This window comes from Manacus vitellinus, unplaced genomic scaffold (genome assembly GCF_001715985.3).
Source record: "Manacus vitellinus isolate BGI_N305 unplaced genomic scaffold, ASM171598v3 scaffold_3_pilon, whole genome shotgun sequence".
Classification (NCBI taxonomy): domain Eukaryota; kingdom Metazoa; phylum Chordata; class Aves; order Passeriformes; family Pipridae; genus Manacus; species Manacus vitellinus.
The window spans coordinates 9,709,375-9,728,984 of record NW_021940535.1 but is presented as its reverse complement, the minus strand read 5'-3'; the positions used below and the strand labels follow the sequence as shown (position 1 = coordinate 9,728,984).

The window sequence follows — 19,610 nt, the reverse complement described above, 5'->3', positions numbered from 1 at the left end:
CTCTGTGCTTTCCAAACCACATTCAAGAGCATTGGCCTCTTTCTGCATTTGCAAACCTGAAGACTTTCAGACTGTCTCTGATCAGAAGTAAGAGTAGGTGACACTTTTTTTTGTCTTGTCCTTTGTTTTTTTTTTTTTAGTTCCTTGAACTTAATGAGTAGCTCTGTGAGCATAGAGAAGTGGGTAGCTTAGCAAGTGGATTTTTTTTTCTGCTCCAGCCCCTTACTCTTAAGAATATAAAGTTCTAAGTGTAACTTGAAGAAGCCTCACTCTTTCCTATTGATTTCAGTTTTCTGTTATAGACTGCTTTTCTTAATATGTGCATCTGTTATTTTTTTATAAAATTTTGTTCTTTCTAATTTACAGGCACATATCTTATTGTAATAACTAAAAAGAAAAAAGTAGGTGAGATTTTTGGTCATGCAATCTGGAAAGCAACAGACTTTGACATCCTGTCCTACAAAAAGACCATGCTGCACTTAACTGATATTCAGGTAGGTCTATTGATTACGGGAGTGTGGAGGAATATTATCCTATGTTAATGTAGATTACCACAGGACCTAATGTGATGAAACTATGGAATTTTTTTAAGAAGCTCTTTGAACTATAGCTTTTTTCTGATTTGTTCAGGTTACTAGAATGGATGTAGTATTTGTGTGTAGATGTATATAAAATTAAGGCATTCAAGATGATAAACTCAATTGTGTAACTTGGAATATCATCTGCAGTTCACAGATGTGCATTTTTGCTCCTTTTAAGATGGTACACCCTTCTTAAGCTTCTGTTAAATCTTTCTTGCAGGTTTACTATTCTGATAGCCCCTACCATAAGCTGCATTGCTGTTATCTTGTCTGTCTTGCTTAATTTATGGAATTGTTCAATTATATAATTACCCAGCAGGGAAGAATTGATTTTTTTTTTTCCTTTTTTTTTTTTTTTTTTTTTTTTTTTTTTTTTGGAGAGGGAGGGAAAGATTGAGGATTGTTTAAAACAGATGTGTAGTAGATTGATAAACAGCAGGTAAGGGTGTCTAACCAATGGAACTGGAAAGGAATCTGATGCTCTTTCAGGAAAGGAATGAGGTTAGTCAGAACTTGAACCAGAACACAGGTTAATTAGTTATTGGGGTAATCTTGACAATAAGTTATAACCTTTCTTTTGCATTGCCATCTTGTGTCTTTCTTTTTGACTGAATGGTTTTCAGGGAAACTAGTGGCTTCCTTTTTGCTTGGAAGTTGTTAATATTAGTTTGATGTCAGTAGCTGTTTACCTCACAGGTATACTGTTCTCTACTCTCCACTGTTCTTGCAGAATTTGGTTGCAGTGTGCTAGCTGCAAGTTATCAGTGAACTGGTATCAGAATTGCAATCTCATGGTTTCCTTCTCATATGGTAATCTCTGGATGATGTCATGTATTGCTAGAGCACTAGCAAAATTCATCTCATCACTTCAAAAAGTAGTGGTAGCTTATAAGAATAAAGTATTTTGATGGTAATATGAAAGCTCTTCTGTCCTCTTTTCTCATCTCAACAGTTGCAGGACAATAAAGTATTTTTATCGATGCTTAACCATGTCTTGAGTGTGGATGGGTTTTACTTCTCAACAACCTACGACCTAACACACACTCTGCAACGATTAGCCAACACGAGCCCAGAGTTCCAGGAAATGAGCCTTCTGGAGAGGGTAAGGATTTAATTTTGTGTGGTATCTGTGTCTTGGAAATTGTCAGTCAGTTTTGCATGGCTTGAGTTTACTTTATGCAGATATGTTTAAATGATATCAGTGTTTATCCAAACTATTGGGGGTTGTGGCTGAGCACACTGCTCCACCCTTCCTTAAGTCTCATAGCTTGTGAGCAGCATGACATTCTAGAAATCTGTTCCAATGTGATGTCACACTTCCAGATCAGGTAGTTAGAAGTACTTACTGCAGTCTGCTTTAAATGGATTTTAAAAATCCAAAATAAATGAAAGTTTGCCTCTGATATTAATATTGAACACTTCTAATTGCAATAAGAAGGAACTAAGCAGGAAAAATTGAGAGAAAGCAAGTAATTCCTTTGACCTGGAATTGGGACAGGGGGGAATCCAAGGTGGAATAAATGGTACTTGTCTTCATGTTTTTTTCCAGGATAACATGAAATAGAACTGCAGGTTTTATGGCTGTTGGTCTTGGGATGTTGTATTCTGTCTCAAATATTCCAATTCCTTATGTTTGAAGCATGGATTTAATCTGCTGCTTTTGTCTTAAAGGCAACAGCCAAATGCAATTGGAGCTTGAAATTCTCTTGTGTTTTCAGAGTTCCAGAATCATTAGTCTGATAACTTGCTATACTGCAGTGTAAACAAGATCTAAACTGCCTAAGCACCAAAATACTGAATCCTTGGAAGTCAATAGCACTTTTTGTTTGCCTGAGAGGTGGCAGTGGAGTCGCTGGTAGTTGTTGTTGTTTTCGTCTCTTGGTTACTGAAACTATCTAAGCTAGGGAAGTAGTATAGTGTTATATTTTTTGTTTGTTGTTTGTTTTTTTTTTAATATTGGAAAAAGTGTTTATATTTGGGGACTATTTTGCATCATCAAATGCTGCTCTGCTAGTGTTCTTGGCATGGAGAGCAGTTGCTGACATGAAAGGAAGGGTTTGCCTTAAAATTGTAGCACTCCAGCAGGTTATTTGAAAGGCAAAGTACAGTAAAAAGGCATCCATTTCGAGTAAATTAAGATATTAGATGGTTAAAATTATTTCAGTTTAATTTCATACTCCCATGGCTGCAGTATAAAGGCTTATCAAAAGGATGGTGGCAGTTTTGGACGTCTCTAGTTCATCTCTGCAGGGAAACCTGGCCTGTGTTTGGTGTGTGAAGGTTTTTGCTTAATGTCTTCTGTGTTTGTTGCTTTTTAACAATACTGGCAGAAAGAAACAACCTCAGTATGGGGGCACCAGAGAACTCTGTTATGTTCTTTCACTAGTTCAAGATGCTGAAAGTAGGACTTGAACATTGTTTTCTGTTAGATAAAGGACTGTTGCAGCACTGAACTTGAATTAATCCTCATCACCCTCAGTAGTGTGTGGCCTGCCTGCCTCATCTTAAAGTTGCGATTTATGCCACATCTCCAGAGCCTGCACTGTGTTCTGCAGCAAATGTCACTTTTGTGACTAATCTATAGCTTTCTGGAATGTGTTCAGCAACGTGCTCAAGTCAGTTCTTAGGTGAATTAGAAGTAGGAAATCCATGAAGTTGAAGGTGGTCATTTATCCAGTGAAATACAAATACTTTTGTCTTTTAAACTACGAGTATTGTTTAACTTTCAGTTCTCGGAATCGTAGATTGTTCCACACAGGACTCCTTGTGTTTTTACTTTCCACCCATTTTAAGTGTTTTACCTTGCTGCTGCTCTTAAAATTTTGGGTAATTTCAAGTCCTTTCTACTTAGGGCAAAGACTGGAAAGCTCATCCAATAACTGCAGCTCAGTTGGTGATGGTTTAGTGTGCCTGAAGTGTCAGGCAACACCCTTAAAGATTGGAGAGAACTGTTCTTTTAACTATTCCTATTTAAATTTCTAGTCCAGGACATGAAGGTTACTGATGAAAGAAGAGAATTTCATCTCCATTTGTATCTGTTCACCTAAATTTGTGTGATGCATGGATACTGTGATACCACCTTTATGCTGAATTAAACAGAATTGACAGTTTCTAAAAGCATGTTACCTTTTTTCCTGCTGCAGGCAGATCCACGGTTTGTATGGAATGGACACCTTCTTAGAGAATTTATTGCCCAACCAGAGGTAAACACTTTGTAATTATTAGATTATTAGAGAACAAATACCCTTTAACTACAACTGTGCAACAGTTTTTTGTAATTCTGTCTCTTTCAGACAGCCAGAATCTAGTATAACGTGGCTATTCATCATCTAGTTTAGCACAGTGAGTTCTGCTTTCAAACTTCCAACTTCATGTCCATGTCCTCAGTAGTACTTCTAGAAAGCTGACTTTTGGAAGTGTCTGTATTTGAAGATACTGTGCCGTGAAGATACCTGCTTATATAAACCAAAGCGGAAGTTACACTGCACAGCACATGCTTCTGAAGCATTTTGAATTCTAGCTACTTAGTTATCTTTTTCTATAGGCAACGTTCAGCTTATCACTTGTTTTGTAAGACTGTCTCACATCTTCCTCCGTGAGTGCAGTTTAAATCCCATTTGCCCAGTGAACAGGTCATAAACCTGGTAATTAAGGGTAAAACCGACAGTTTAGGTTCTTCCAGTTTGTCTCAAACGAAGACTAGCACGGTGTAACCTTTTGAGTTCACTTAGTCCAGCAAATACAAGTGCATGACCACGAGCTACAAGAGTAGTACCTTAGTGGCCACACTGTCTAAGCTCCTTCCTATTGGAGACATCAGATGTGCTAAACTTCTGGAATGGTCTGCACTACAGCAACCTCCTCTCCCCATCAGTGCTTCACATTTATCAAAGCAAATGACGCACTGCTTCTATTTCTGTCTCAGTAACCTGTGGAGATGTGCTGTTACATTAGACAGCACTGTTCCAAAAGGCTGGATTATGCAGTGCTTCTGGAATGTGAAGATATGAATGAGTAAAGGACTGTTGTGCATATTCTGGAGGCATATGACTGGGTATGAGGTTTGGATAGTGCTATGCAAACAAAGCTTGGGAAATGGGAGAGAAGCTGTATGAGAACAGCAAAGAAAGCCAAGTGTGGCTGGTTAGTGAAAACAGACGTAGGAGGCAAAACACTGAAGCTGAAAAGGGAGATAACTGATATGTGAGGGGAAGCATGGCCTAACATAGACTACAGGTGGCTTGCTACAGGAACAGTTTTAGGTAATGAGATGTGGGACTTCTGACTTCTAGTAATGGAAAACTTTAAAGTTTTCTTGAAAGACCAAATTATTCAGGAATGGCAGGATGGGAAAAAAACCCTGGAACGAGTATTAATCACATACATATGAAATCCTGTGTTAACTACTGTCTTTGCATACATCCTACTGTGGAGGTAAAGCAAATACCATGTCAAAAGGCTTTCACCATGTACTGCTTTATATCTGGCATGTTTGTAGGAGAGTAAATGCTATGTATAGGAGGACAAAGCAGCTTGCTTTTTGTCCAGGCTGCTTAATTAGGATTAGACTTTCACTTTTTCCCTCCTACTAATAAGGATTACATATGTTGCTGTTTTCCTTGAACTTTTTTTTCTCAGCATTACTGCACCCTAAACAAAAAAATAAAGCATATAAAGTATATAAAACTATCCCAAAATTTCTAGGCAAAGCATAGTCACTCACTTATCTTTTTTGGCTGCTAGTGTTTAATATTTCTAACATGTATTATTTGTGTGTTTCAGATCCATAGGTTTGCTACGCCGGTGATGCATGGATGTATCCTTTTGTGTTGTAAAACTCAGGGCTGAATATGGGTAGTCCAATAGCAAAATGGTTGCTGGCGAGGCTGCTCTGCTGCTACATTGGCAGCGATAACATAGAGCACAATGTCAGAATTAAGTTATACTTTGTTCATATATGAACATTACATATTGTATGATAACACACTCATGTGTTAACTCCCTTGAATATTCTTCTTTGAAGGCTTAATGTATTTTACTGGCATGGTTTGCATAACTGTCTTTCAGTGGGATTGAAGGTTAAGATTAATATGGCAGATGCTCTTATATCAGCTTAAGTATTTTTTTTATCCTGCTATAAGGATGCATTTACTTTGGATATAAAATAAGGGAGAACAGTTTTGACTTGAAGGAGTGATTATGGATGTTCCTGTTGATGCATAAAAGGATAAGAAGTTCTGCTGAAGGCTTCCTGGATGCTCCTCCTAGGCAGCTGCTCTTCCTGCACCGACACTTTGAGTAACAGCCTTTTTAGCAAAGCAGTCATGACCTTGTTTTTGAGAAGGGATGTATGCTGTAGGTAAGCTAAATGCTTTCTGGAGGCAGTGTGGTGATCAACAATAAGTCCCAGGTAGTTGCTCCTGGACTGGCAGCGTGAAATGGACTGTCTAAGCTGGACAGAGCAATTCATGCCACATTGTGCTTCATTCTTTCATTGTATAGGCCCCTCAGATGTGTGCAGGGAATGGCTTCCAAATGGAATCACTCGATCTGGTAGGACTGTCAGCAGCTGGCAGATCTCCAGTCCTCCTTTCCTGTGACTTCATTTAATGGAAAATGTTGTGGGAGTAGGCAGAGAGGCAAGGAAAGATAGCAAAAGGGAGCTGTCAAAACAGCCCAATACTTACGCTGCTGGCAGAGTGCAATTAACTCCTTCCTCTGTCCTGTTTTCCGCTATATAAGTGATTAGCATAAGTAATGTATGCTTTGTTGTAATTCTAATCTAATCAAACACCTTAGAGAACCTAGGAATTTGAAGAAACTAGATATCTAGTGATAAAAATGCTAGGAAGAGCCCTAAGCAGAACTGTTGCAGTACCACTAGCAGTTATTTCAATAAAATCAAAGCTGCTTTTTTTTCCTCCCCACATAAACCTAAATATATATTTTTTCAACTATGTGGACTGGGGTTCTAGTCTTGCAGTGATGAGAAATAACAGACTTACTTGGGTAGTTGAGACTTTGATCACCTAAAAACTTTATATTTAATATTTCCCTTGCTGCTCAAAAAAAAAAAAGGCCCTTCTAAAGAATAACAAATCACATCTTTTCCTTTTTTGTGTGTGTGGAAGTTGCCAGTAGTAAATTCTCATTTAAAGAACAGAGATTGCAAACAGAAGATAGGGTGACTATTGCCAGGCAGCTAAGGTTAGAGGTAACCTTTCTTGCAGGAAACTGTTGGCTGTAGAAATATTAAATTAAAGGTTGTAGGACCTGGCAGTAATTTTCCAGGAAAGCAGAGGAATAGGCATTTTTCAGCCTTGATTTGTGAATTGTGAGAACATTCTGGATGGGGCTGACTTGTACTATATTTTTTGAATTCTTTACAAACAGTATTGGCATAAATACAAATATAAATCAAGATGTTCAATGTATGCAGTCAGCGTTCTCTTTAACGTAGCTTAGTGTACGTGTGACACAGAATCATAAATGACTCATAAATGTAGAATCTAAATTTCACTATAAAATATACTATTTTGAAAAAGGAAAATATATCTTGTTTACTTTATCAACCTTGAGACAAATAATCTAGCTTCCTCAAAGAGTAGAAGACTGCAGTATACTAATAAAAAAAAAGACCATTTTGATCTTTTGCTTGCTTTAAAGTGGTAGGTTTCAGTTTTTAGAGGCAAAGCTGGGGAACCTACCTGGAGAAATTTAGACTATGACAGGTCTCTATTAGACTTGACAGCTTACCAAATAAGCGCCATTATAAGCAGCACAGAACAAGACTAAAACTGAAACTGGTTGTCAGTGGCCCCTGATTGTTGATTAGTCCCAGGTTATGGTGCATCTTCCACTTTGGGTATGTAGCCTGGACAGGAAACCATTCTTGTGTCAGAAGCTCACACTGGAGACTTGGTGCATGTTCATTCTTTTTCTTTGCGTGGAACCAGTCTGTTACTGCTAGTTCTGGCATTTGTAAATGTGGTGTATGTTGCACTTATGAGTGCAAGATATACACCCCAAGATATTCACTCTTTTAAAAGCCTAGAAAAAAGTTCTGAAGTGGTATTTTTTGTTAAAAGCAATAGAGGCAAGAAACTGTTAAGGGAGTCTAATAAAATTACGGATGAGACGGATTTTTTTAATAAGGACCATAAGACCCAGATGAATCTTCTTTAGAATGAAGTTTTTCCAAAATTACAGCAGTTTTAATGTTTGTTCATCAGTGACATTGCCATTAGGGAGTCTTTTTGCAATGTGCATACTGGTCCTAATACTACTACTACTACCTCTCAAGTTTACTGTTCAGCTGCTGCTGGTGTGAGAAATATTTACAAACTTCTTTGAATGTAGTCACTTGATTGATGTTTCCTACCTCTTGATGTATAAAAATATCCTAATGAAATGTTGAGTTTTTCCTTAGTGTTATTCATTAGTTATCACTATGCACTCTTGTTCTATTAATGGCAAGTGTTTTGACTGGCTGCTTGTTTCCAGAAGAAGCTGTTTCAGGGCTGGGGTACGCTACTATGTAAGAGGTAAAATAGAAAATTGATTTATTTCAAAAATAATGCAAGTTCTATCTGTACATGTGACTTACCTTTAAGAGCAATTGCTGTGTAATGACTTGCACAAAAAAAATGCTTGGTTTGTCTTGAGGTCCTTCCTCCAAAGAAAATATTAGGAACGTGTATTAGGACCCAAAGCACGTTTTCTTATTTTTTAAAACTGACTCATTTATTCTCCTAGAGATAACTGCAAAAGTTTTGTAGTGAATTGTGAATATTTCAGTGTCAGAGCACTGGAATTTCATTTCTTATTAAATGACAATTTCTAATGCTAGAAATATGAAAATACGTTAAGCAGAACTGTTCTTTTGCAAGTTAAATTTGGTGCAGATCATGTTAAACATTGTGTATTTAATTTAACATCGTCCGGCAGCTCTGTGCTTTCTGTGAGGACTTACTGGGAGGGGAAAGGAAGGCTTTTGCTGATGTACTGTCACTGTTCTGCAGGCAGCACGGGCTTGTTAACAAGGTCTTTTTCCCACATAGGTATTGATTCAGAAGGGCATGCTGCTAACTTTGTTGAAACAGAACAAATTGTGCATTACAAGGGGAGCAAGGCATCGTTCGTTCAGGTAAAGTCACCGTAAGGAACTACTCACTGGCTTAAGATACAAAGATAAATCACTCTGTCTGTGTCTTTAAACATAGATTTTATGTAAGATATGCAAACAAAACTAAACAAACAGACTGAGTTAGTTTAACAAAATAAACCAGTCTGCTTTATTTTTAAATGTCAAGTGAGTTTGTAAATTCTGTTGTTTAAAACCATTTCCATTCTTTTGCAGACCCGTGGATCAATTCCTTTTTTCTGGTCTCAAAGACCAAACCTCAAGTATAAACCAAAGCCACAGATCAGCAAGTCAGTAAATCATGTATGTGAGTGTTTGTTGAGTCCTGGGGGTTTTAATAAATTTCTGGGATTATTTTGTGTGATAGGGTAGTAAACTGTAATCAGAAGAATAAAAATCAGCAATACTAAGTTGAGCTTTATTTTTTTGAAAGTAGTAGCAAGAATCTTTGTACTCCTTACAATGAATTCAAAGACTGAAAAAAATCCAGACATCAGTGGGGGTAGTTTCTCTTTGGATCTTATTTGCAACAGTTTTAGTAGCAGCATAATACTCCTTATCTGTAGCATGTTTAATAAGGACAGCTGGATGAACTGGGAGGATGAAAATAGAAATGTATTGGCACAATAGAAAACATCAAACACTTTTCTTAGTTGTAAGAACCATCAAAAAGATGATAATGGAGATTTCTTGTAAAGCACAGATCTGTCAACACATTTCTTTTCTCTTCTAGATGGATGGCTTCCAAAGACATTTTGACTCGCAAATAATTAGCTATGGAAAGCAAATGATTGTCAACCTGGTATGCTTTCACTTGTTCTCCCTGAAAAAGTTGTTGTTCTTTTAAGCAAGCTTTGAGTAATACTGTCTCCTTTTTCCCCTTTTCCCAGGTTAACCAAAAAGGTTCAGAGAAGCCTCTTGAGCAAACATTTGCGAAAATGGTGAACAGCATGGCAAATGGAATGGTCAGGTACATGTGATATGAAATGATACATTCTGTGTTACTACTTGAGCACTGCCTCTGAATCCCACAGAGTCGTCAGTTCTTCAGGGCCTTTTCCAGCCCTCTGAGTTGTTTGCTTTTCATTTTTATGAAATAACTTGCAAATGACCCATGCCCCTTCCTAACTCAGAGCTCACACTCTAAGCAGAATTGAGACTGTGAAGCAAATATGAGGCAAAGAGAGGAGACAGGCAGAATAAAGAAGGAAATTCAGAGGCAATGATAAGGCCAGTATTGGAGTCATAGTATGCAATGAGAGCTGTGGAAATCATCTGCATTTTAGGAGAAAGACAATCATGCCCTCTAGAACTAGCTTCTGGCAAAAGGGCTTGGTTACATTGCTAACTTAGTAAGGGAGTGAGTGCTGAGTTTGAACGAAACAGGATGAGATAAAGGAGGGAACAGTGAGGGGAACAAGTAATTTAAATGTCTGGAGCTCAGTGTACTAATGGGCCAAGAGAGTGGAGATGCAGTTTAATCATGAGAAATTCCATCTCTTTGTGGGAATATTGAGTGCAGTATGCAATTTTACAACCTGTCTGTGCTTGCTTTCATTAACTTCTGGAGGGAGGGCTAACATACAACTCCCACAGATACTTGCCTCTGCCTTATCCTTGAAATTACTGTGCCATGTTATCATCACTCATGTATGTTAAAGGGCAAAATCCCACCTAGGCCAAAGGCATCCTGTTTTAATAAGGATTCACTTCTGTCTGAGGATAAGTAAGGAATTACAGGTTATATTCAAGATTCCCTTCTAAATCCTGACATACTTTGAATTTTTTCCAAACTCCTTTCTGCTTATGTCCTACTGCTTTCTCCAGGATAGTTAGAGATGTCTTTCACTTCTGTGTGCTGCTTTTACTACCCTCAGAGGTGTGTTTGCGTGTGCTGTTGGTGTGTGGATGTGTATTTTTCTTTTATTTTTATTAAAAAAGACCACTTCTAAAATAAGCTCTTTGCTCACTCTCACACCTAGGCTGGTGTTGATACTTTAGCTGTACAAAGCCTGTGGAATTCTGTGCACCTTTGCTATAAAGTCATCTGGTAGAAACAAAGATGTAAAGTTATGTCAGGGTGTTCTCTGTATGTTCCAAAGCAGTGTTTGGCAACCTCATTTTACTGTTGCTACCAAAATCCACTTTCTTTGTTAATTGGTTTTAATGATGTTTATCTGCCAGACTTGAGTCTTCAGTTACTTGTTTCAGTGTGTATATACCATCTTTCTTCATGCACATAGTCCTGAAATCTTGTCAAATCATAACATTTTGATTACAAATGCTTGAGGGGAGGAGTGTAATGCCCTGTAATTCACAGTAAACATATACATACAAATGTTTAATCAAGCACCACTCATTTAGAGCACTTCTTGCAGAAACTAATTGGCTGTTAAAATCTTGTTCCAGGTCAATAGCTTTTCCATTTTCTTGACAGAGATAGATTAACTGTTCAAAGAGAACCTGTCTCAGGTTTCTAGAGAGCTATCAAGGGAATTGTGCCAGGAAAGAATGTTGCAATTTGAATTAGACACAGGTGTCAAAATGAACTGAAGTTCCCAATGCAGTTCCTTGGAAGAGAGGAGAGTAAAAGAATCCCAGTGGGGAAAAAATGAAATGAGATGAAATAAGATTCATATCCCTTGTGTACTTTCTGGAAGAAAATTACTAGCCAGAGCATAGAGTGAGTAATTTGGAATGGAGGTTGCATTTTGGAAAGAATTGTAAATTATGTCACCATGCACACTAAATAGGATGCAGCTTCAGGAAGATTACAGAGCACTGACAAAATCTATAGATTTGCTGGAAGCCATCGCTAAAGAAAAACAAATCCTCTGTCACTACCTGTTTTATAGATCAGCCTTTTGCTGAGTTTTCTGAAACCCTTACTGCAGTACATATGATCTGAAAAGGTGCTTCTCTCTGACCAGGTACGTAGCATTTGACTTCCATAAAGAGTGCAGTCGGATGAGGTGGGATCGACTTCAGATTTTGATGGATCAACTAGCAGAACAACAAGATGAGTTTAGGTAAGGCTCTGCAGTTCTTTCACTTCTGTACTGTTGAAATGAGACCACTTCCTCATAGTTGCTGTTGTCTTACATTAAGGCACAGTGAGACAGATCTGTAATCTTCCATGAAGATGGATTTGTGTGCATCAGTGTTTCCATGTCTCTGATCTCTTGCTCATAGCACATGGAAGGTCAGAGATCTGGTGGGGGGGATAAGTTGTAGAGCCCTTGTTCTGTCTCAGTGTAGCAACACTGAGTTGTGACAAGAGCTGCCTTTGTAAGGTTGGTTAAAGATTAGACGAAGTTGCATACTGAAGCTATTTAAGAAGTCTGCTTAAGTGATATTTTTTTTACCCAAAACTAACTCCAGGTGTTGTTGACAGCAAACTATTCTGTCACAGTCAAACACTTAGTGCTCTTCCCACAGGCACCTGTAAAAGTGTTTTCTCTGACACACATTGTTGTGGCACCAAATCTTGCACAGCACTGATCATCAGCCTTTGCTAACATAAGTAACCCACAAGGAAACATTCTCATTTTCTCAAGTCATAAAAGTACACTAAATGTCCAAATCAATTTAAATCTTTAGTCCCACGAGTGTGTTGTTTTTAGGCACTTCTTGGTCTTTGCTACTCCTAGATATGTAGATTGCTAGGGAAATGGTTTCCTTTGTTCTGCTTTCCTGATTGATTGTTTTCTTCCTATTCCTGAAGTCTTGTGCCTAAAGCATGAAAGTAGATCAGCTAAAACATTACAACACTGGCAGTGGCATAGTCTATCCTAACAAAATAAAATGAAGTGAGCTGTGGACTAGAATAGTCTTGTTACTGAAATCTCTTGCTTGGAATAAAGGCTATGGGAATAGTATAAGTTAATCAGAAGATAGTGGATATTCTCTGCCCACCACAAAAAAAAAATAAAAAAGGTCTTAAAGACCTATGAAGACCTGAAGGATAAATTGGCTTTGGGTACTTCAAATAAGGAGAAATAAGACTGTAGGTTTTTCCTATACAGCAAGAATCATTTATTCTCAGAATTAATGCTGAATCCCATAACTTGTTTGCTGCCACCTGCCATAGGAGGCTTAGAAAAGAACCACATTTCCTTAAAATGAAGAAAAATAGAGAAAAGAAGAGGTCATGCATCTCTAAAATAATAAAAAAAATTGAAGACTCTTCCTCAAGATTAGGCTGCCTTTTTATTATATCTAGTGTGACTATTGTTTAAATGGGAACAGAAAAGCCTGAGTTTTTATCTTAGAAAATAGTTCTGCAACCCCAAGGGAGGTAAACAACTCTATTTTCTGCAGGTTAAATCCAATTGTGAAAGATCTGTCAGAAAGAATAGCTACGTTTGAAGAGGTGCTTTTAAAATTTTTTAGAGCAACTGTAGGAGATGCAGGACTTGAGTAGTCATTTCTGGTTAATAAGATAATTTATTATTATTCTAATATCAGTTCTAGGCAAAGCTTGGGGGGAGAAAGGGAGAAAATGAAAATTTCACAGGTATTATTGTCTGCTTTAATCATAGAGCAATCATGGTTTAACAGAACTAGTTCTCCAAGAATGATGAAAATGGCTCTTAAAAAGACAACACAAGGTTGATCAAAGTAAATTTTAAGTCTCTCGATTGTAGCACTGCATGGCTCTAGACTTGATAATCTTAAAATGTTCCACAGTAACAGTGGATCATATGCTAGTCCACATCCAGAGTTCATAACTACATATTAATTTAATATGTAGAATATGACCTGTAAATCTGTAGACAACTGGAAGTTTCATGCTGTGGAATTCTATCCCATTTCACACATCCAGCTGATAACTGGATTGGCATTTTTGATTTACCAGCTCAGTATTGGAATACTTGCATGCAATTCCATATTTAAAATGAGCTGTTTGTTATCAACTACTGGAAACACCTTGGTTAGTGGATTTAAAAGACAGAGGTAAGAATTAGCATATGCAGTTGCAAGAGGGAACATCTGGTTCCCCCAGATGTTCTTGTAATGGAGAGAATAGTACATGATGGCAGCAGATTTCAGTAGTGGCCTGTGAAAAATCTCAATACCTTCCTGGAAGAAGTGTGCCTGACAACTTACATGAGTTTTTATGCAGTGGTAACTGGATTGAACCTTGTGACCAGGTATATTCAAACTTACTTGCTTACTTACGCTGTTACACTCTGCTAATGATCTTGATATCTGTGGAGCTGGGACACTAAAATAACTGGAAAAAAAATAAATAAAGTGTAAGTCACTGATTTTTGTAATGGAAGCTGCTTTCCAGTGGCATAAACCAGCATTTGCTGTTTGGCTTTCTAAATGGTAAGAGTGAATGCTAAATGTTCTCCATCTATTGATGTTGTTTTTCAGCATGGGAGGGGAAGAATCAAAGAGAAGGAGGAATCAAAGTTCAAAGACGTGGCCAAGAACACTTGATATGCTCAAGATAACTCTGTTTTGGTTGTTAGGATATTTACTTCTGGAATCCTGTGATTTATATGGACTGTTATCTATAAATACTTACGTGTCTTTTATGTGTTAGTTATTTTCTAGTGGATTCGGATGGTAAAATTGTGACCCAGCAGGAAGGAATATTCCGCAGTAACTGCATGGACTGCCTTGATCGGACTAATGTGATCCAGAGCTTATTGGCACGCCGATCTCTTCAGGCCCAGCTTCAGGTAAATATTTTATTCTTGTTTAATAAGCTGGAAGAGGAGAGGTGATTTCTGTTTGGAACAGAAATGTAATTTTAACACTACAGCAAGAGCTTGCATACTGGAGTTACTGTACTGCTTACTTGAAATGCATTGACTGGACTCTAGTTTAATAGATACAGCTTTTTCTGAAAGCATGCTTTTTGTTTCAGAGGCTAGGTGTTCTGCATGTTGGACAGAGAATTGAAGAGCAAGCAGACTTTGAGAAAATCTACAAAAATGGTAGGCTGCTTGTAGAGTTCAAACAATAACTTTTCTCCCAACAGGGTACATAACTTCCTTAATATTTCTTAATGTCCTCCTATCCACAGCATGGGCTGATAATGCTAATGCTTGTGCCAAACAATATGCTGGAACTGGTGCCTTAAAGACTGATTACACAAGGTAAGTCAGCCTTTCTTGTAAAGGCCTTCTGGGTTTTTGGGCATGTTTGGGATTTTCTTTAAGTCTTCATATCTGAGAAAGTTATTAATCTGGGACTTAGGCCATAAATGAATTTTGCAGCGGTTCACTTGGTAAAATGTCAGACTAAAATCTACAGAACACCATTCTTCTCTGTGTTTATATGGAGGAAGAAAAGGCTATCTGAAAATAAAACCAAGGAAGTGTGCTGTGAAGAGGCACATTTATATTCTGTGATGGAGACAAGTGCCGTTTTATTTTGAAACTTTGTTACAAGCATGTTTGGTAATAATGCAGAGGGAGCACTAGATAATTGTATTTCCATGCAGGTATTCATTTAACATAATACTCATTTCGATAATGACAGAACTGTAAATCTGAAATTATCTTCCTGGATTTATATATTTGAAACACTTTTCACAACTTCCTTTTGCAGAACTGGGAAGAGAACTCAGTGGGGCTTAATAATGGATGGCTGGAACTCATTAATACGTTACTACAAAAACAATTTTTCTGATGGATTTAGACAAGTAAGTTAAGTTTTTAACTGTGGGGAAGTGTATTTGATAAATGTGGCTGTGCATTTTAACTTTTGCCCTTCCTTTCTCTTTCAGGATGCGATTGATCTTTTTCTTGGAAATTATTCAGTGGATGAAGTAGAACCTGCTAGTCCTCTACATGTCAAGAAAGATTGGAAATTTTTAGCTGTGAGTATGGAGACTTTATTCGAGATTGGAGAAATGTGTACAACCATTTAGTAGTCACTTGCTTCACATGACTAAGTAGGACTTGTCTGTTTAGTCATGAAGCATCCCTATAATCTGGTTATGTTTCTATAATACCTGCTTGTAGGATTAAACCCAGACTGTTCCTTTGACAGAAAATGGAGTGTCCTTGAGGTATTGGAAAAACTGCTGCTTGCTTTTTAAAAATCTGCTTCATCAAGTGGAAAGGGGGAAATTCTATTAGTCACCATCAGTGACTGTTTCCTTCTGCAGAAGAATCTTGTGAAGATTTTTTTTTTTCTCACACTTCATGCAGAACCCCACTTTTTATTCTTTTTTCACCTTCCCCCTTCTATGTTGTGAAATGGGATTTGGGGACATTATGGGTTTCACTAGTAGCTGGTGTTTGGGTTTGGGTTTTTTTTTTAACAAAACACAAACCTCAATCTCTTCTAATGCACAGAAGGTGTATTTTAATTCTTAACATAATTTAGAAAGCGTTCAGTAACTTTGAAGCTATCCAAACTTTTATTTGTACCTGAATGCAGGTGAACTGAGAATTAAAGCAACTTCATTGTAAAGCAAGTAAATAACTTTGCAGTACAACCCATCTTGAAGAAAATTAAGAAATAAATGTGCTGCTATATCAAGTGATTATTCTTTTTCTCTTTCCTCAGTTGCCTATTATTATGGTGGTTGCTTTCTCCATGTGCATTATTTGTTTGCTAATGGCTGGTAAGTCACTATTGGTTTTAATTCCATAAAATTGTCTTGTTTCTGTGTGAGCTTCATGTAAATGGTTACCAGTATAAAATTGCTGACCCTGAGATTAGCTCAGCTGTTCAGAACATGGTGCTAATGACACCAAGGTTGTGGGTTTGATCCCTATATGGGCCATTCACTTAAAAATTGGACTCAATGATCCTTGTGGGTCCCTTCCAACTCAGAAGATTCTGTGATTCTGCTTCTCAATCATTCTAAAAAGTGTTTGAGGATTAGCACTAAATCAGTAATGTGGAAAAAAAATGAGGTGCTACATAAAGCAATGTTAAAACATGTGTAGAAGTCACTTAAGGGACAATTAGTTGTCCCCAAATTTAGTTGCACCCGAGTAGACATCTAGCTTTATTGTAGGCTGTGTAATTTTGGGCAGAAGTACAGTTCAAAGCAGTCAGATATAGGCATAAGCCTGTTCTGGTGGATGTTCCCTTAATCTAAATCTGTGTTAGGATTGGTGAAGGTTTTTGCCTTCTGCTTTTTCCTTGAATTTTCCAACATTAGTGCCAGTAGAGTTCTTGACTGACTTCCACAGATGTCTGTTTGATGTGTTCCAAGAACTGTGTGGCAAACACAATTTTTTCCTAGGTAAGGAAATAGAAAAAGACCTGTGAAAAACTTCTGACTTCATTTGACAACAGATCTCTGACGAAGGCCTTGAAATATTTTGCTTTTGGACTGAAGTAAACTCTGGAAATAATGAACTAAAAGATTTATCTCACTCTTCTTCACAGGTGATACATGGACTGAGACATTGGCCTATGTGCTTTTCTGGGGAAGTGCAAGCTTTGGAACTTTTGCTATCATCCTTTATAATGGCAAGGATTTTGTAGATGCACCCAAGCTGGTCCAGAAAGAGAAGATGGACTGAATTTGTGTGTGTGGAAAGCGGCTTGGTACTGAGGATTCTTCAAGCCACACTTGGAGTCTCTACTGACCTGCTTTCCACACCAAGTAGAGCTCTGTTGGACATTCTTCCTTGGCATTGGGGGGTGGGGGTAAGGAAACCATGTCCTGTGGTGGTGGTAGCTTTCAACTGAGACCTGATTTGACAGTCTTAGTTGCAATGGTCTTTGGAATATTGCATTAGTGGATGGGGCTCCACTCTTACTGGGGTAATGCAAAGACAAAAGTCAGCTTTTTGGTGTCTGGAACATCTTAAAGCTTAAGTGGATTGCTTAAGTTTGTGGTCCAGCTGGGCTGTTTCAGCTGCTTTTTCTGGTCTTGACAGGAGAGAACTCTGATGCTGTTCATGTGTCAAAGTACCCAAATGTTGAAACATTAATAATGGAGCATCTGATAGTGGTCTCTGAACAAATATGGCTTTGTACCAATGAAAAGTCTAGGTCCAGACTTAGAGCTGGATTACATTTGTTGTGATAGAGTCCATGTTAAGGAGTCCTTCGTGCAAATTTGTGTGTGGATTCTTTTCACTAAATACAAAAGGTTTTTTGAATTCTAATGCTATTCTAAAGTGAGGTTTTTGTCCTGTCTTGTTTATCTAAAACTGATGCAATATTCTGCTAATCATTGTTGGGTGAAAGGGCAGTGTAATTGGATGTTCCTGAAGTTGCAAATGTCTTGCACTGTTTCAATACTGCAGTCTCCATATGAAAATTCAGTAGTTAGCAAGTTAAAATATAGAATTTTCTTTCTAAAGATGTAAACAGAATCAAAGAATGTAAAAGTCCTTTGCAGTGTTTATTGAACCTTCCTTATGCTAAAGTTCCAAAGTATTCCATTACTTTTAAGAATGGGTTACAACATAAAAGGTGAACTTCGTATTGTTTTGCTAGTCAGCTGCTTCTATCCTTGGTTATATTGAAATAATTTATCAAAGGAGGAATAACCTGAGGAGAAAGGTTCAGTCTAAACTCCAAGTTTGCACTTGGGAGCAGCAGCTTGCTTTTCATGCATGATACTGTAACACACACTTTAAAAAAAAAAAAAAAAAGGAGGAAAAAAAAGCTACTGACTAATTCATGCTGGTTAATATGTCTTTAAATTTAGTGCTTCCAAGCTGTATAAAAATAAGGACCAATTTTAAGCTATTTTGTCACTTAATTTTATATGGTTTGTTCAAAACCTGACATGGAACTTGCTTAAGGCGCTGTGCATTGTTTAATATTTCCTGTAAGTACAGCTGTATATTCAGATTGCGAGTATAAAATTTAAATGGGGGGAAGGGAGAAACATGTAGAATACTACTAGGACTAGCACAGTTGTCACTATTGAAGCTAGAACACAAAACACTGATACTCCAGTGTTCCCTTGTGTTATGACTGAAAATATGTACAGGTTTGTTTGTTTTTGGTTTTTTTTTTTTTTGCAACTGTTCATTTAACCTTGAATGTTTCTGGAGGCCTCTCTGGGTTTTGTGAAAACATAACCTGTTCATGAGCACTAGTCTTGCAAAGTATCTGTTTGCTTCTAGATGCTGTAATGGAAATACCAGTTGGTGGTTAACTGGAAAATCCTCTAACTTAAAATTTTTAAAGGTGAACTCCCTCATAGGCACGAAGTACAAGAACACCATAGACTCAATATTTGAAAGTAATGGTTCTGATGGCTCATTGGCAGGTAGAGTTTGAAACTTGGCTCGGTTGTCTTGCAGTCTAGAACTAAGTTGTTGCATCTTTGGTGAAGAAGTTGTTGCAGCAAAGACCAAACTTGAATTGCTAATATAAAAGGCTTGTAAGACATAGAATAATGTAGGGTTTAGAAGTTGGAAGGCATCTGTATTTCAGTGCTTTGCAAAGAGTCTGTATTTCTAAAATCACAAATGGTGTACTCCTAAATGACAATAAACCATTCAACTTTTTCTAGATGTACCATCTCTGTTACATTTTGTGTATTGGAGTAGACTGTTCCCAAGTTGCTCCTTAGAAACTGTTTCTCACTCAAAGGATGCTTCCGTTTTGTGTCTGCTCATTGCACGTGGTGATCGTGCTCTGCTGCGCTTAAATATTGATGATCTCACACTGTGCTCAATGTCAGTTTGCACTAGTGTCATGTTCCAGTCTTCACTGCTGTGTCTGGATCTCTGAGATCTGGATCTCTGGGTCTGAGATGTACTGTCGTTGGAGTTCTCCAGTGCTGCATCCCAGGTATCACCTCTCCTCAGCACTGATGGCTCTTTGCCTCTTCCCTCACCACGGCACTGCAGAGAGTTTTATTGACCACAGCAAGAGGTGCTTGTGGTGAAAATTCAAGCTGTCTTCTCCCTTTTACTCTCACTGGGTGAATAGATTCA

General features: G+C 37.7%; 1 protein-coding gene across 2 annotated transcripts in view; it reads left to right on the top strand.

Moving 5' to 3' along the window:
- Positions 1-19,184, top strand: part of SACM1L (SAC1 like phosphatidylinositide phosphatase) — a 31,089-nt gene extending 11,905 nt beyond the window's left edge. Inside the window, exons 4-20 of one of the 2 annotated variants that reach the window (XM_018075747.2) lie at positions 367-494; positions 1,534-1,683; positions 3,725-3,784; positions 5,364-5,397; positions 8,024-8,125; positions 8,642-8,727; positions 8,941-9,027; positions 9,458-9,526; positions 9,615-9,694; positions 11,655-11,753; positions 14,279-14,417; positions 14,606-14,675; positions 14,765-14,837; positions 15,292-15,385; positions 15,470-15,562; positions 16,258-16,315; positions 17,092-19,184. In XM_018075747.2, the coding sequence (XP_017931236.2) occupies positions 367-494; positions 1,534-1,683; positions 3,725-3,784; positions 5,364-5,397; positions 8,024-8,125; positions 8,642-8,727; positions 8,941-9,027; positions 9,458-9,526; positions 9,615-9,694; positions 11,655-11,753; positions 14,279-14,417; positions 14,606-14,675; positions 14,765-14,837; positions 15,292-15,385; positions 15,470-15,562; positions 16,258-16,315; positions 17,092-17,228 (1,559 nt within the window). In that variant the 3' untranslated portion in view covers positions 17,229-19,184. The remainder of the gene's footprint in view (positions 1-366; positions 495-1,533; positions 1,684-3,724; positions 3,785-5,363; positions 5,398-8,023; positions 8,126-8,641; positions 8,728-8,940; positions 9,028-9,457; positions 9,527-9,614; positions 9,695-11,654; positions 11,754-14,278; positions 14,418-14,605; positions 14,676-14,764; positions 14,838-15,291; positions 15,386-15,469; positions 15,563-16,257; positions 16,316-17,091) is intronic. The other variant, XM_029961828.1, reaches the window with a different exon arrangement.
- The last annotated feature ends 426 nt before the right edge of the window (positions 19,185-19,610 follow it).